General features: G+C 46.4%; 1 protein-coding gene across 1 annotated transcript in view; it reads left to right on the forward strand.

The window, feature by feature from the left end:
• Nucleotides 1–1,352: 1,352 nt before the first annotated feature.
• The window catches only part of anln (anillin, actin binding protein), a 53,624-nt gene continuing 39,742 nt past the window's right edge, over nucleotides 1,353–15,234 (forward strand). The window contains exons 1-7 of the mRNA XM_083784501.1: nucleotides 1,353–1,453; nucleotides 8,514–8,661; nucleotides 10,685–10,942; nucleotides 11,605–11,736; nucleotides 12,764–13,066; nucleotides 13,768–14,099; nucleotides 14,483–15,071. Of these exons, the coding sequence (XP_083640627.1) occupies nucleotides 1,436–1,453; nucleotides 8,514–8,661; nucleotides 10,685–10,942; nucleotides 11,605–11,736; nucleotides 12,764–13,066; nucleotides 13,768–14,099; nucleotides 14,483–15,071 (1,780 nt within the window). The 5' untranslated portion in view covers nucleotides 1,353–1,435. The remainder of the gene's footprint in view (nucleotides 1,454–8,513; nucleotides 8,662–10,684; nucleotides 10,943–11,604; nucleotides 11,737–12,763; nucleotides 13,067–13,767; nucleotides 14,100–14,482; nucleotides 15,072–15,234) is intronic.

Genomic DNA, 15,234 nt, shown 5'->3' on the forward strand with positions numbered 1-15,234 from the left:
GGATGGATCTCTACTCTTCTGGGCTGTTTTTGGTTGCCATGGTTTTGTGGCTTGCAGTGTTGCCAGGTTTTTGGGACAGAAACAAGCAACTCCCCCCCACCCCCTTCCATTCCGTTCCTGTTTTTTAATTTATATAGAATTGTATATTTGTACGTCTCTAAATGTTCTGATTAATTGAAAATGGTGGACCCTAGTTGTTGTACACAAGTGTAATGCTATATCAGTGTAACGGCCACAGTGCCTTTGTATTGATTAATTGATTGATTGATTGCTTGCTTGCTTGATTGATTGATTGGAGTATTTATTAACAGTATTACAGTACATTTCAACTGTTAGCTGTGAGAGGACGACACCATAAAATTTACACGACCTGTTTACAACAGGGTCCAGTGGGTCCACCTTCAATGATGTACTATTTTCAAATATCTACTAATTTGCCCAAAGTCACTTATAATAAGCAGACATGGCAACACGGGTGGCTAGCCAACGTCATTACAGAAACGTCAGAGTTTATGGGAGATGAAGTTCGTTTCATATATTTCTTAAACTATTTTATTTGAAAGAATATGGTATAATTAATTTGGCACACACATACAACGTCTCGATAGAGGTTTTTTTTTTAATAATATTATTATTTTAGGAGCAGAGCTGTCAACAGAAACATTGGATAATCCTTTAAGTATTTGTCTCCCTCTCTTGGCCAAACTGCGCATTACGGTGTATGTTGTAGGTATGATTGAAACTGTGGCTTTGAGCGGTATTTCCACTACAAATTTATAAAGCACGCATTGGTCACTTTAGCCCCATTCTATACATTTTTTCAAACATTTATTACTAATTATTTTACAAAACATTAGTCAAGTAAAAGTACAAACGTAATGGCATGCAAATATACTAAAACATATACTAAATAAATGGGTTCTTTAGTTTAAAATATATATTTTGATGCCAAAACGTTTGTACTTTTACTCAACTAACATTTTGAACACAGGCCTTTTAATTTTAACTTGTATCAGAGTTTTATGCTGTATTAAATAAAATCATACATTTATTAAATAAATCGTAGACGTAGACTTAAAACTGAACTGAAATGACTTCTATCAAACGGAACCAGTATCACCGGATACAGTAGGCAGGTCTAAAAGACGTCTGTCGTCATCATCATCTGGGTTGGTGGGTGCTGGTCTGCTCACCGATTGGCTCAGAGCGCACGTCTGTCATCGCTCCCTCTTCGCTGTGATTGGTCCTCCCGCTCCTTTGCGCGTCACAGTCACAGCAGACCGTGTGGTGCGCATGCGCCGTGCCGCTCAGCGCTGAAATTCAAATTTCGACTTTGGAACAGAACAGTTTGTTTGTTTGTGAAGAAAGAGAAGAGAAGAGGAAGGAAGAATCACAATAACAATCACATATCTATATTATTAACGCAGGGAACGGAATGGACCCTTTCACTGAGGTCAGTATTTATTATTTATTCCACTCTGTCTGTGAGGTTTATTTATCATGCTATCGCAGCAGTTAGCACCGCAAGGCTAACGCTAACGTTAACTTTTATTGTGTCAGTTATTCGGGAAGAAAACCAACAAGAACCACGCCTCAGTTATTTATTATCGTTTTGACGTTAATGTGTCAGTTTATGTGTGTTATAATTATGATATTAACCAGTCGCTGGATTGACCACTATAGCACCGAATGCTTTTTGACTGTTTGATTGATTGGAAATATTTATTAACAGTTTTGCAGAATTACAGTACATTTCAAGCACAAACTCAATACAAACTTACAAAGACTGTTAACTGTGAGTGGACGACACCATACAGCATTACACTTGTTTACAAGAGGGTCCACCTTGTTCAATTCATCAAAAACATTTAGAGACAATTATACAAATGTACACTTCTATCCAGTGAGGGGGAGGGAGGGGGGGGGGCGGTGGTGGATAAGATGCCTCTTTCTTTCATTCACATGGCCATTGTTTTGTGTCAACTGTCACATATGCTTTGATATTTTATTATTGCTATAATATACTGTATTAATCCGTGAATTAAGACGTTACAGCAGCATAATGTGACACACAAATACAACTAAAGCTAACTGGAATTTAATGACAATTAGTATAATGCTGCAGCTGCAACTTATTCATTATTTTTCCTTTAGTTAAAAGTATTTTTAGTTTTTTTTACACACACACACGGTTAGGGGGAAAAGCAATACTTAATGACCCAGACAGTGATTCATGTTTGGTTGACTAGTTATTACTATCACTATATTCTATATACTAAAATATATTTTTATGAAGTCTTTAGTAGAATCTTGACCTTTTAACTGTGCTCTGTATCTGATAATGGCTGATACAGTGGGCGCGTTCGGAAATACCACACCGGAGCACACTCGCCTATTAGTTTGCATTGCACAGTGGGCTCAGTGCGCTATTTCCGAACGCGCCCAGTGTCAACATGCCGGCTGTTGTAAATCTCCACTCATTCTCAACCTTTCTGATTTCAATCACACCCAGTTTTATTAGTTTGCATTTGGCCACAGACCCACCCATTATTATTATTATTATTATTATTATTATATGACAGCATACTAGCAAAGCATCCATATGGACCCCTGGAGGTCCTCGGACCAGGCCTTGAGCACCAGTGGTCTGGTCTAACTAACCGTTCATTTCCGTTTTAAGGAACAGTATGTCAGTCGGTCAGCCCTGGGTCTGTCCACTATAGTCAGTCAGTCCTGAGTCTGTCTGTCCACTAGTCAGTCAGTCCTGGGTCTGTCTGTCCACTAGTCAGTCAGCCCTGGGTCTGTTCTGTCCACTAGTCAGTCAGCCCTGGGTCTGTCTACTAGTCAGTCAGCCCTGGGTCTGTTCTGTCCACTAGTCAGTCAGCCCTGGGTCTGTCTACTAGTCAGTCAGTCCTGGGTCTGTTCTGTCCACTAGTCAGTCAGCCCTGGGTCTGTCCACTAGTCAGTCAGTCCTGGGTCTGTTCTGTCCACTAGTCAGTCAGCCCTGGGTCTGTCCACTAGTCAGTCAGCCCTGGGTCTGTCTACTAGTCAGTCAGTCCTGGGTCTGTTCTGTCCACTAGTCAGTCAGCCCTGGGTCTGTCCACTAGTCAGTCAGTCCTGGGTCTACTCTGTCCACTAGTCAGTCAGCCCTGGGTCTACTCTGTCCACTAGTCAGTCAGCCCTGGGTCTACTCTGTCCACTAGTCAGTCAGCCCTGGGTCTGTCCACTAGTCAGTCAGCCCTGGGTCTGTCCACTAGTCAGTCAGCCCTGGGTCTGTCCACTAGTCAGTCAGCCCTGGGTCTGTCCACTAGTCAGTAGGTCAGTAGTCGGTCAGCCCTGGGTCTGTCCACTAGTCAGTAGGTCAGTAGTCAGTCAGTCCTGGGTCTGTCCACTAGTCAGTCAGTCCTGGGTCTGTTCTGTCCAGTAGTCAGTCAGCCCTGGGTCTGTCTGTCCACTAGTCAGTCAGTCCTGGGTCTGTCCACTAGTTAGTCAGCCCTGGGTCTGTCCACTAGTCAGTAGGTCAGTAGTTAGTCAGCCCTGGGTCTGTCCACTAGTCAGTAGTCAGTCAGCCCTGGGTCTGTCTGTCCACTAGTCAGTCAGCCCTGGGTCTGTCCACTAGTCAATCAGTCCTGGGTCTGTCCACTAGTCAGTCAGCCCTGGGTCTGTCCACTATAGTCAGTCAGTCCTGGGTCTGTCTGTCCACTAGTCAGTCAGTCCTGGGTCTGTCTACTAGTCAGTCGAAATATTTATAAATGGTGAAAATAGCCGATCTACAAGCTCCCAACACTTCTCACCACGGCGTGTTGTGAGCATGTAGCTCTGCTATTTTCCATTTATTCTGTTGTGTGGGATGAAGCAAAGCAGAGCATGGACAGAATTAATTTAGGAAAATGTATAATGTTGTATATTAAAAAAAATAGATACAAGGTTTCTAGCTGACTGCAATGATATTATTTGTCTTCTCCTTTAAAAAAAAAAAAAGTTCATCCATGCTGCCTGACAGTTTTCTATGTCAGCGGTGCTCAACCTTTTTCATGTCAAGGACCCCCGGAATTATCTGCATTTGGCCGCGGACCCCCATCTCAAAATATGTAGTTCCAGCAGGGACCCCCCAGACGTAATGATTTGAGTTAAAAATAAAAACGTTCGCTCTGAAAGAATGTATTCAAAGATTTTCACGATTTTTCGAAAATAGCAGATCTACAAGCTCGTATGAGCTTGTGGATCTGCTATTTTTCAATAGCTAAAGTGTAACATAATGCTTTAAAACACCAAAAGGGGGTTCCCGCCCACAGAAAGAGGCTTTTTTCCATCATCATGTGGCATGATGTTCCCTTCCCTCAACCAATAGAATCCTACAGTTCAAATCCAGGAACCGCAAACGGCAGCTGTGTGTGTGTGTGTGTGTGTGTGTGTGTGTGTGTGTGTGTGTGTGTGTGTGTGTGTGTGTGTGTGTGTGTGTGTGTGTGTGTGTGTGTGTGTGTGTGTGTGTGTGTGTGTGTGTGTGTGTGTGTGTGTGTGTGTGTGTGTGTGTGTGTGTGTGTGTGTGTGTGTGTGTGTGTGTGTGTGTGTGTGTGTGTGTGTGTGTGTGTGTCATTCCTTAGGAATGAATGGCCGTTTTAAAAACGGCAGCGAGTCATGTTTTCCACACGTAGAGTAGAGTTGCCTGGAGGAATTCTACGAGCCGCGGGAATGTGTTTGGTCTTGTTGTCACAGGGAGACTAGCCTGACCTAAGCAGAGACATTTCTGGTCTAGAGGGGCGGGTCGCGCCTCTGAAATGCGCGCACCCTGATTGGATCTCATCGATCTGTCCGTCACCCCCGGCCCCTCCTCTCCCCCCTAGTGCAGCGCTACGTCACATAATTTAGAGCGACGCCCACCCGGAAGGGTTGACTCCCACTTTTAGACTGGTTCAGCCCACGGCTTTTTCCAGGCTTTCATCTTTCGCGCAGACGAAATGAAAGCCTGGGTATCGAGGCTACAGGGAGACTAACAGGGCAGTAAATCAGCTCTCATGACACTTTGACTCAGAGGAGGGGGGGGGGGAGATGGGATGGAACAAACACATGTCTGTTATCTGTGTGTTAGAACTAGTGCTGCATGCATGGCTTTTTGCGAGCCATAAACATCAATTAAGACGTCTAATTGCCAGTACCGGATGCCACAGACGATATTTAGAAAATCCCTCTAATCTGGTGTACATGGTGATGATGACATGCACATTACATGCATAATAGAATTACAATTTCTTTCTTTCTTTATAATGGGAGAATTGGCACTCAAAGCCTAAATTGGTGACCATTAGGTGGCGCTGAAGGAGTTGCTCAAAATAAATGTGACAAGAATTGTCATAATTGCCATAACGACTGTGGCTTTAAACGGACACAACATCAAAGTGCTTAAAGACTTTAGACTCTCTGGTAGCAAAAACACAAGAGTAACTAGTTAACTACAATGAATTGGACAGCCAACTAGTGCTGCATCGTTCTGGATCACATTTACAAACTATGAGATTATGAGAGCTATTGAAAAATAGCAGATCTACAAGCTCATAGCGCGGCACCGAGTGCCGCGCTACGAGCTTGTAGGTCTGCTATTTTCGAAAAATCGTGAAAATGTGGCGCGATTCTTTGAATATATTCTTTCAGAGCGAACGTTTTTTTAACTCAGATCTTTACGTCTGGGGGGGGTCCCTGCTGGAACTACATATTTTGAGATGGGGGTCCGCGGCCAAATGCAGATAACTCTGGGGGTCCTTGACATGAAAAAAAAGAAAAAAAGGTTTGAGCACCGCTGACATAGAAACACAGGGTTTTAACCCTGTGAGCACCGCTGACATAGAAACACAGGGTTTTAACCCTGTGAGCACCGCTGACATAGAAACACAGGGGTTTTAACCCTGTGAGCACCGCTGACATAGAAACACAGGGTTTTAACCCTGTGAGCACCGCTGACATAGAAACACAGGGGTTTTAACCCTGTGAGCACAGCTGACATAGAAACACAGGGGTTTTAACCCTGTGAGCACCGCTGACATAGAAACACAGGGGTTTTAACCCTGTGAGCACCGCTGACATAGAAACACAGGGGTTTTAACCCTGTGAGCACCGCTGACATAGAAACACAGGGGTTTTAACCCTGTGAGCACCGCTGACATAGAAACACAGGGGTTTTCAGAAAACTTCTTCTGAACAGGATTTAGAAGAACTTTGTAGAATCGTCCTCAGGTCTGAATGGGTTAACAGAACATCACACCTCTTGGGTCTCTCTCCCCCCCAAAAAATAAAATGCATTCAAAATTAATTATGAATTATTAGGACAGTTTCTAGTTCTACTACTAGTTTTTTCCACAAAGAATCATGCAGCAGCATTTAGAACCACTCGTTGGTCTGTCTTCTGTAAAGTTATTTCATTATTTTATTTTACCCCCTGTCTAAAGTAAAGTTAGCCTCCATGGAAAATAAAGGGAATGCATTTTAAAAATATCACTTTTCGTTGCTTTTATTATAGTCCTCTGACTCTCTCAGGAGTCAGTGTGCTTCACATTCACCCATGATGCACACAGACAGGCAGCACATTTACTAGTACATAAATAAATACAGTAGTGATTACTCTCAACCTTTTTACATGTCATGGCGTACAGTACAGTACAGTACAGTACAGTACAGTACAGTACAGTACAGTACAGTACAGTACAGCACAGCACAGCACAGCACAGCACAGTACAGTACAGTACAGTCTGTGCCGCTGTCTTCATTATTTTATTTCTCTGCCTTTGTGCTTTGCCAGTTCTTATTGGCTGAGCTCCAGTCAGGCAGTCGTTACCTCGGAGGGGGGGGGGGGGGGCATATGACCTTATTTGGAGCTGATTCCAGGTCTAGTTGAAACATGACCTCATCAGATAGGACTGCAGTCTGGAATGGAATATCAACGTAGACCCTCGCTGGTTCTTGTATGTTTGGGCGGGAACTACCTTTTGGTGTTTTAAGCATTATGTTATACGTTAGCTATTGATAAATAGCAGATCTACAAGCTCATAGCTTGTAGGTCTGCTATTTTTTGAAAAATCGTGAAAACGTTTTTAACTCAAATCTTTGCTTTGGGGGGGTCCCTGGAACAACATATTTTCATATGGGGGTCCGTGGGGGGTCTTTTGGGGGGGTCCCTGGAACAACATATTTTCATATGGGGGTCCGTGGGGGGTCTTTTGGGGGGGTCCCTGGAACAACATATTTTCATATGGGGGTCGGTGGCCAAAATGCATATAATTGTGGGGGACGTCCTTGACATGAAAATGTTTGAGAACGACTGACAGAAAACAGGGTTTTAACCCTGTGAGAACGACTGACAGAAACACAGGGTTTTAATCCTGTGAGAACGACTGACAGAAACACAGGGTTTTAACCCTGTGAGAACGACTGACTGAAACACAGGGTTTTTCAGAAAACTCTCAGGATTTAGAAGGCATTTGTAGAATCGTCCTCAGATCTAAATGGCTTAATCCCATCCAAGGCACCCTGACTTACTTTGTTACTTCATAGAACCTTACATTTATGTCCTATTACGGTATGTAAATTGTAAATATGTAAATCCTTCCCCATGAGATGCAGTATGTCACGAGGAAAACTAAAGAGAATATAATGTTTACATTATAAGGTCGGATTGAAAATAAGTTTTATATTTTAACCACTTCCATTTTCTGGTGGGCCGTGGTGGGGGGTGACATTCACCAAATATAGCAGATCTACAAGTTCACACAATGTGTCTCCGTCACGTTGTGAGTGGACGCGCTGTGAGCTTGTAAATCTATTGGACATGGACTAAGCATTTCCCCAGAGTAGGGATGAGAAACCCTGACATGGACTAAGCATTTCCCCAGAGTAGGGATGAGAAACCCTGGACTGGACTCAGCATTTCCCCAGAGTAGGGATGAGAAACCCTGACATGGACTCAGCATTTCCCCAGAGTAGGGATGAGAAACCCTGGCATGGACTAAGCATTTCCCCAGAGTAGGGATGAGAAACCCTGGCATGGACTAAGCATTTCCCCAGAGTAGGGATGAGAAACCCTGACATGGACTCAGCATTTCCCCAGAGTAGGGAATCTCCACACACTAAACATGAACTATAGTCAACAAACAACAAGGTAGAGAGAAAAGAGGGAACAATGCAGTAAACGCTGAACCCTAGCATCTGTATAAACAACCCTAGCATCTGTATAACACTCTGGGAGGTAAACGCTGAACCCTAGCATCTGTATAACAATCTGGGAGGTAAACGCTGAACCCTAGCATCTGTATAAACAACCCTAGCATCTGTATAACACTCTGGGAGGTAAACGCTGAACCCTAGCATATGTATAACAATCTGGGAGGTAAACGCTGAACCCTAGCATCTGTATAACAATCTGGGAGGTAAACGCTGAACCCTAGCATCTGTAGAACACTCTGGGAGGTAAACGCTGAACCCTAGCATCATAATGACTTTTCTTCTTCTCCTTCTCCGTCTACCAGAAACTCCTGGAGCGAACGCGCGCCCGCAGGGAGAACCTGCAGAAGAAGATGGCCTCCAGACCCGCGGCAGGCTCAGCCAGCGGCGGCAAGCGAGCCAGAGAGCCTCTGGCTGAGGCCAACAGCATGAGGAGTGATACGCACACTACAGGTAGGAGTGATACGCACACTACAGGTAGGAGTGATACGCACACTACAGGTAGGAGTGATACGCACACTACAGGTAGGAGTGATACGCACACTACAGGTAGGAGTGATACACACACTACAGGTAGGAGTGATACGCACACTACAGGTAGGAGTGATACGCACACTACAGGTAGGAGTGATACACACACTACAGGTAGGAGTGATACGCACACTACAGGTAGGAGTGATACACACACTACAGGTAGGAGTGATACACACACTACAGGTAGGAGTGATACACACACTACAGGTAGGAGTGATACACACACTACAGGTAGGAGTGATACACACACTACAGGTAGGAGTGATACACACACTACAGGTAGGAGTGATACGCACACTACAGGTAGGAGTGATACACACACTACAGGTAGGAGTGATACGCACACTACAGGTAGGAGTGATACACGCACACTACAGGTAGGAGTGATACACACACTACAGGTAGGAGTGATATGCACACTACAGGTAGGAGTGATACACACACACTACAGGTAGGAGTGATACACACACACTACAGGTAGGAGTGATACGCACACTACAGGTAGGAGTGATACACACACTACAGGTAGGAGTGATACACACACTACAGGTAGGAGTGATACGCACACTACAGGTAGGAGTGATACGCACACTACAGGTAGGAGTGATACACACACTACAGGTAGGAGTGATACACACACTACAGGTAGGAGTGATACGCACACTACAGGTAGGAGTGATACACACACTACAGGTAGGAGTGATACACACACACTACAGGTAGGAGTGATACGCACACTACAGGTAGGAGTGATACGCACACACTACAGGTAGGAGTGATACACACACTACAGGTAGGAGTGATACACACACTACAGGTAGGAGTGATACACACACTACAGGTAGGAGTGATACGCACACTACAGGTAGGAGTGATACACACACTACAGGTAGGAGTGATACACACACTACAGGTAGGAGTGATACACACACTACAGGTAGGAGTGATACACACACTACAGGTAGGAGTGATACGCACACTACAGGTAGGAGTGATACACACACTACAGGTAGGAGTGATACGCACACTACAGGTAGGAGTGATACACACACTACAGGTAGGAGTGATACACACACTACAGGTAGGAGTGATACACACACTACAGGTAGGAGTGATACACACACTACAGGTAGGAGTGATACGCACACTACAGGTAGGAGTGATACACACACTACAGGTAGGAGTGATACACACACTACAGGTAGGAGTGATACGCACACTACAGGTAGGAGTGATACACACACTACAGGTAGGAGTGATACGCACACTACAGGTAGGAGTGATACACACACTACAGGTAGGAGTGATACACACACTACAGGTAGGAGTGATACGCACACTACAGGTAGGAGTGATACGCACACTACAGGTAGGAGTGATACGCACACTACAGGTAGGAGTGATACACACACTACAGGTAGGAGTGATACACACACTACAGGTAGGAGTGATACACGCACACTACAGGTAGGAGTGATACACACACTACAGGTAGGAGTGATACGCACACTACAGGTAGGAGTGATACGCACACTACAGGTAGGAGTGATACACACACTACAGGTAGGAGTGATACACACACTACAGGTAGGAGTGATACACGCACACTACAGGTAGGAGTGATACACACACTACAGGTAGGAGTGATACGCACACTACAGGTAGGAGTGATACACACACTACAGGTAGGAGTGATACACTCTAACCCGTCCCCCATGTCCTCCTCTCAGCTCCTCAGCTGTCCTCTAACCCGTCCCCCATGTCCTCCTCCTCCTCTCAGCTGTCCTCTAATCCGTCCCCCATGTCCTCTCAGCTCCTCAGCTGTCCTCTAAGCCGTCCCCCATGTCCTCCTCTCAGCTCCTCAGCTGTCCTCTAAGCCGTCCCCCATGTCCTCCTCTCAGCTCCTCAGCTGTCCTCTAATCCGTCCCCCATGTCCTCTCAGCTCCTCAGCTGTCCTCTAAGCCGTCTCCGTCCAAGCGCAGCCGTTCTGGGGAGATGGTGGTCCCGCAACAGCTCCAGCTGGGCGAGGAGAACCGGGAGCCTGCGGTCCAGCCTGCGGTCCAGCCTGCGGCGCTGCTGTCGGACCCTCGCACGGACAAGAAGCCCCCGGTGGGACCGGCCAGCGCCCGGTCCTCCTCCCTGGAGAAGAACGCGGCCCGGCCCGTCACCCAGGCCCCGCCTCCAGAACCACCGCTCCAAAGTAACTCATTACATTTACTACTTGAGTGCAGTTTTGAGCTATTTGTGCTTTACTGGAGTATTTCCAATATTTTTACTTCTACTATTGTACTTACTTACTTCAAACTGTTGTACTCTTCACTTCACTAAAATTATTTGACAGCTTTTTCATTGTAGATTTAGATTATTATTACAAAGCTATATTTAAACCTGACTGTTTAGTGCTATATTTAAACCTGACTATTTAGATGAGTGCTATATTTAAACCTGACTATTTAGATGAGTGCTATATTTAAACCTGACTATTTAGATGAGTGCTATATTTAAACCTGACTGTTTAGTGCTATAATTATTTTGCAGTAATTGTGTCTAATTACTCATTCATTCTCTAGTACAGTGAGAAGGACTTACAATTGTAGGAGTTCATTTGAGGTTTTTTTTTAATATTGTGAAAACTGCTGATCTACAAGCTTGTAGATCAGCTATTTTTTATTTTATTTACAGTCTTAAGTCCTTCATGAATTAATACATGGTCACTTCACTGTGATCTGGGGACCCCCCCCCCAAATCATGTGGGGACCCACAGGTTGAGAAACACTGCTCTAGTGAACTATGTATTGTCATTTTATCTAATGTGTTTATTTGGACAAAATGTGAGTACTTTTTTCTCCACCACTGTTCCAGAAGAGACCTTCATGACTCCTCCTCCTCCAGAACAGACCGCGGCCCGGCCCGTGGCTCAGGCAGCCCCGCGTCCAGAACATGTCCAGGGTGTTGAGCCAGAGCCTGAGAGGAGGGCCCGGCCCGTGGCCCAGGGTGTTGAGCCAGAGCCTCACAGGAGGGCCCGGCCCGTGGCCCAGGCAGCAGAACCAGAACCTGAGAAGATGCTGGAGTGTCCTGCTGCCCCAGAACCACAAAGGAGTGAAGGTCCTTATTTTGAAGGTCCGTTTTTTTTTAAATGTTTTTAAAACATTAACCCGATTCTAAAACCCCTTATAAATCCTGACCTAAAGTTGCCTGAAAATCTTCAAAATGTTATATAGCAGCATCAATTGTTTTACAATCAGTGTTGTTTTTGGCAGCAAATTTCTATTTTAGTTTTAGTCGTAGTCTCCTGAATAGTTTTCACTTAGTCTTAGTCACATTTTAGTCACCTGGAATGTGTTAGTGTTAGTCTAGTTTTAGTCGACTAAATGTCATACGATTTTAGTCGACTAAATCTACAGGCGATTTAGTCGACTAAAATGTATTTTTGCGGGCCTTGTTGCCGTCATAATGACTTATTTTACACTTGCTGAAAATAGCCGATCTACAAGCTCACAACGCGTCGCGCTGCGACGCATTGTGAGCTTGTAGATCTGCTATTTTCAGCATGCAACCAAGTGTAAAATGACTTATACTGGAACTCTTGTCCACTAGTCCCTTCCTAACATTTTAGTCTAGTTTTTATTTGTCGACGAAATTGTCAGTATATTTAGTCTTAGTTTTAGTCACCATAGCATAGTTTTAATTTAGTTTCCATTTAGTTTTCGTCAGTGGAAAAAGGTAGTCGACGAACATTTTTCGTCTTAGTTTTAGTCGACGAAAACAACACTGCTGTACACATACTGTACCGAACCCCAAAAGGGTCTGTCTCTGTATATAACACAATGTTGATGTCTTGGTCTTCCTTCAGATCCCCAGCGGAGCGGCCACTCCGCCCCGGGTCTTCCTTCAGAGCCCCAGCGGAGCGGCCACTCCGCCCCGGGTCTTCCTTCAGATCCCCAGCGGAGCGGCCACTCCGCCCCGGGTCTTCCTTCAGAGCCCCAGCGGAGCGGCCACTCCGCCCCGGGTCTTCCTTCAGAGCCCCAGCTGAGCGGCCACTCCGCCCCGGGTCTTCCTTCAGAGCCCCAGCGGAGCGGCCACTCCGCCCCGGGTCTTCCTTCAGAGCCCCAGCGGAGCGGCCACTCCGCCCCGGGTCTTCCTTCAGAGCCCCAGCGGAGCGGCCACTCCGCCCCGGGTCTTCCTGCCGCCGGTAGAACGACGTGCGCGCAGCCCGACCGAGAGGCGGTGCCAAAGGAGGCCCCGCCCCCAGCCAGCGGCGCCGGGGGCATGAAGTCCCGCCTCCAGAGGCTGGCGGAGAAGAGGCAGTGCTGGGACAACAACGGTACGGAGAGATGAAAACATAAACGTTTATAGTTCAATAAAACGACCACCTCTGCATCCACGGGATGCACTACTGTACTACTGTACTGTTTCCTATTCTAGTTTATTTTGATAGCTTTAGTTATAATTCATATTTTTTGTTTTCTACATGAATATAACCACATTATAAAATGAGTTAAATGCTGCAATTTGTAAAATTTGGCAAAATATGACTTGTTGAAGTGGGACTCCTAAAATGTCCCTGGGACTCATTTCTAAAAGACCATCCCTGCATCCTGGGACTCATTTCTAAAAGACCATCCCTGCATCCTGGGACTCATTTCTAAAAGACCATCCCTGCATCCCGGGATGCAGGGATTATTGGAGGAATAATAATGGGGAACGGTAGCCCTAATTCAGGTCAAACTGGGGGTCCTTGAAATGTAAATAACTGAAAATCACTGCTAGGGCCGTAAAAATATTCTCATATGGGGGTCCCTGGGGATCCGTGGGCTAATGAGTGTCAATTTGGGGGTCCTTGACATGAAAAAGTTTCAAGCTAATCGCAATAATCAATGTAAAAAATGGATTACATATTGGTGCTCGTTAACTTTCGGTGGGTGCTCCTAATTCTTTTCTGGTGCTCCTTCATTCTGAATTTGGGAGCACCAGTGCTACCAAGTAAAACAGTTAATTCTGAGCCCTGTTTTTAAATGTTTCTAGGTGACTCGTCTGACGATGTCCCAGATAGCGTCCCTCCTCCTCCTCCTCCTTCGTCCCCTCCGAGGAGACAGGAGGAGGCGTGCGTCCCCCCCTCCTCCTCCTCCTCCTCCTCCCCCCCGGCCCCGGTGGGTCGGCGAGGACGCCTGGCTCACCTGGCCGCCGCCATGGGCTCGTGGGAGGACGACCTGAGCCGCCCGGCCACTCGCAGCAAGGAGGAGGACAAGCAGCCCGCCTCGGCCTGGGCTGTCAAGATGGCCGCCCGGGACGCTGCCGCTAAACAACCTGCTACTGTCGGCAGCAGCAGCAGCAAGCCTCCGTCCACCGCAGAGCAGGTAAGCTAACATTTTGCATCCCAAAAACGCACCATTCAGAATTTCAGACCCAACGTCGAAAATAAATAAATAAATGTTTTCTAAATCATGACAATTTTCGGAAAGATTTGAGGCACATTTTAAATGATTTTTCAAAAATAGCAGACCTACAAGCTCGTAGCGCGCCACTCGGTGGCGCGCTATGAGCTTGTAGGTCTGTTATTTTTCTCCTGTGTCCCCTTATATCTCCTGGTTTCTCAGAATTATAACTTATCTATTTAACCCTTACTGTAAGTGTAACAAGGGGAGGAAAGAGAACCTGCACTAAAACAGTGCCTTTAAGTGCAAATGAACTAAACAACATGCTCATGGGTGTGGTTGGTTTGTCTTATTTCCCCTCCAAGCAGCCCATCGTCGACTGTCCCGTCAAGGCCAGCAGAGTGGTCCCGCCCAGGGGCCAGGCCAGTCCCCAGAAGACCCCCGCCCAGGGGCTCTCCCACCAGGCCAGTCCCCAGAAGACCCCCGCCCAGGGCCTCTCCCACCAGGCCAGTCCCCAGAAGACCGTCATCCCTTGCTCGTTGTCTCTGGTGGTCTCCCAAAGCCCCCTGAAGGACAGGGGCCTCGACTTCACCTTCTCCAGCCCCAAGAAACCAGAGCTGGGAGCCAAACCCCTGACCGCTGGTCCCTCTGGCCCCGCTGGTCCACAGAGCAGAGGGAAGGTCCCCACCAAGGACCCCGGGACCCCCCTACAGCAGAAAGCCAAGGACCCCGGGACCCCCCTACAGCAGAAAAAGGACCCCGGGACCCCCCTACAGCAGAAAAAGGACCCCGGGACCCCCCTACAGCAGAAAAAGGACCCTGGGACCCCCCTACAGCAGAAAGCCAAGGACCCCGGGACTCCCCTGCAGCAGAAAAAGGACCCTGGGACCCCCCTGCAGCAGAAAAAGGACCCAGGGACCCCCCTACAGCAGAAAGCCACTGTCGGACCCACAGGTTAGACACACAGGGCCCTTGCGGTGTCTTGTGCCACTCCTTACCCTTTGCTATCCCTAAATGTACCTACTCTTTTTTTATTTTTACTATTTTTAAATACCGGTACATTTTAAAATAGTTCCCTCACTAAGTGATTTTTATTTATTTTAACCCTGGCTGTCAC

The sequence above is a fragment of the Protomyctophum parallelum genome (genome assembly GCF_964188405.1).
Source record: "Protomyctophum parallelum genome assembly, chromosome: 1".
NCBI lineage: Eukaryota > Metazoa > Chordata > Actinopteri > Myctophiformes > Myctophidae > Protomyctophum > Protomyctophum parallelum.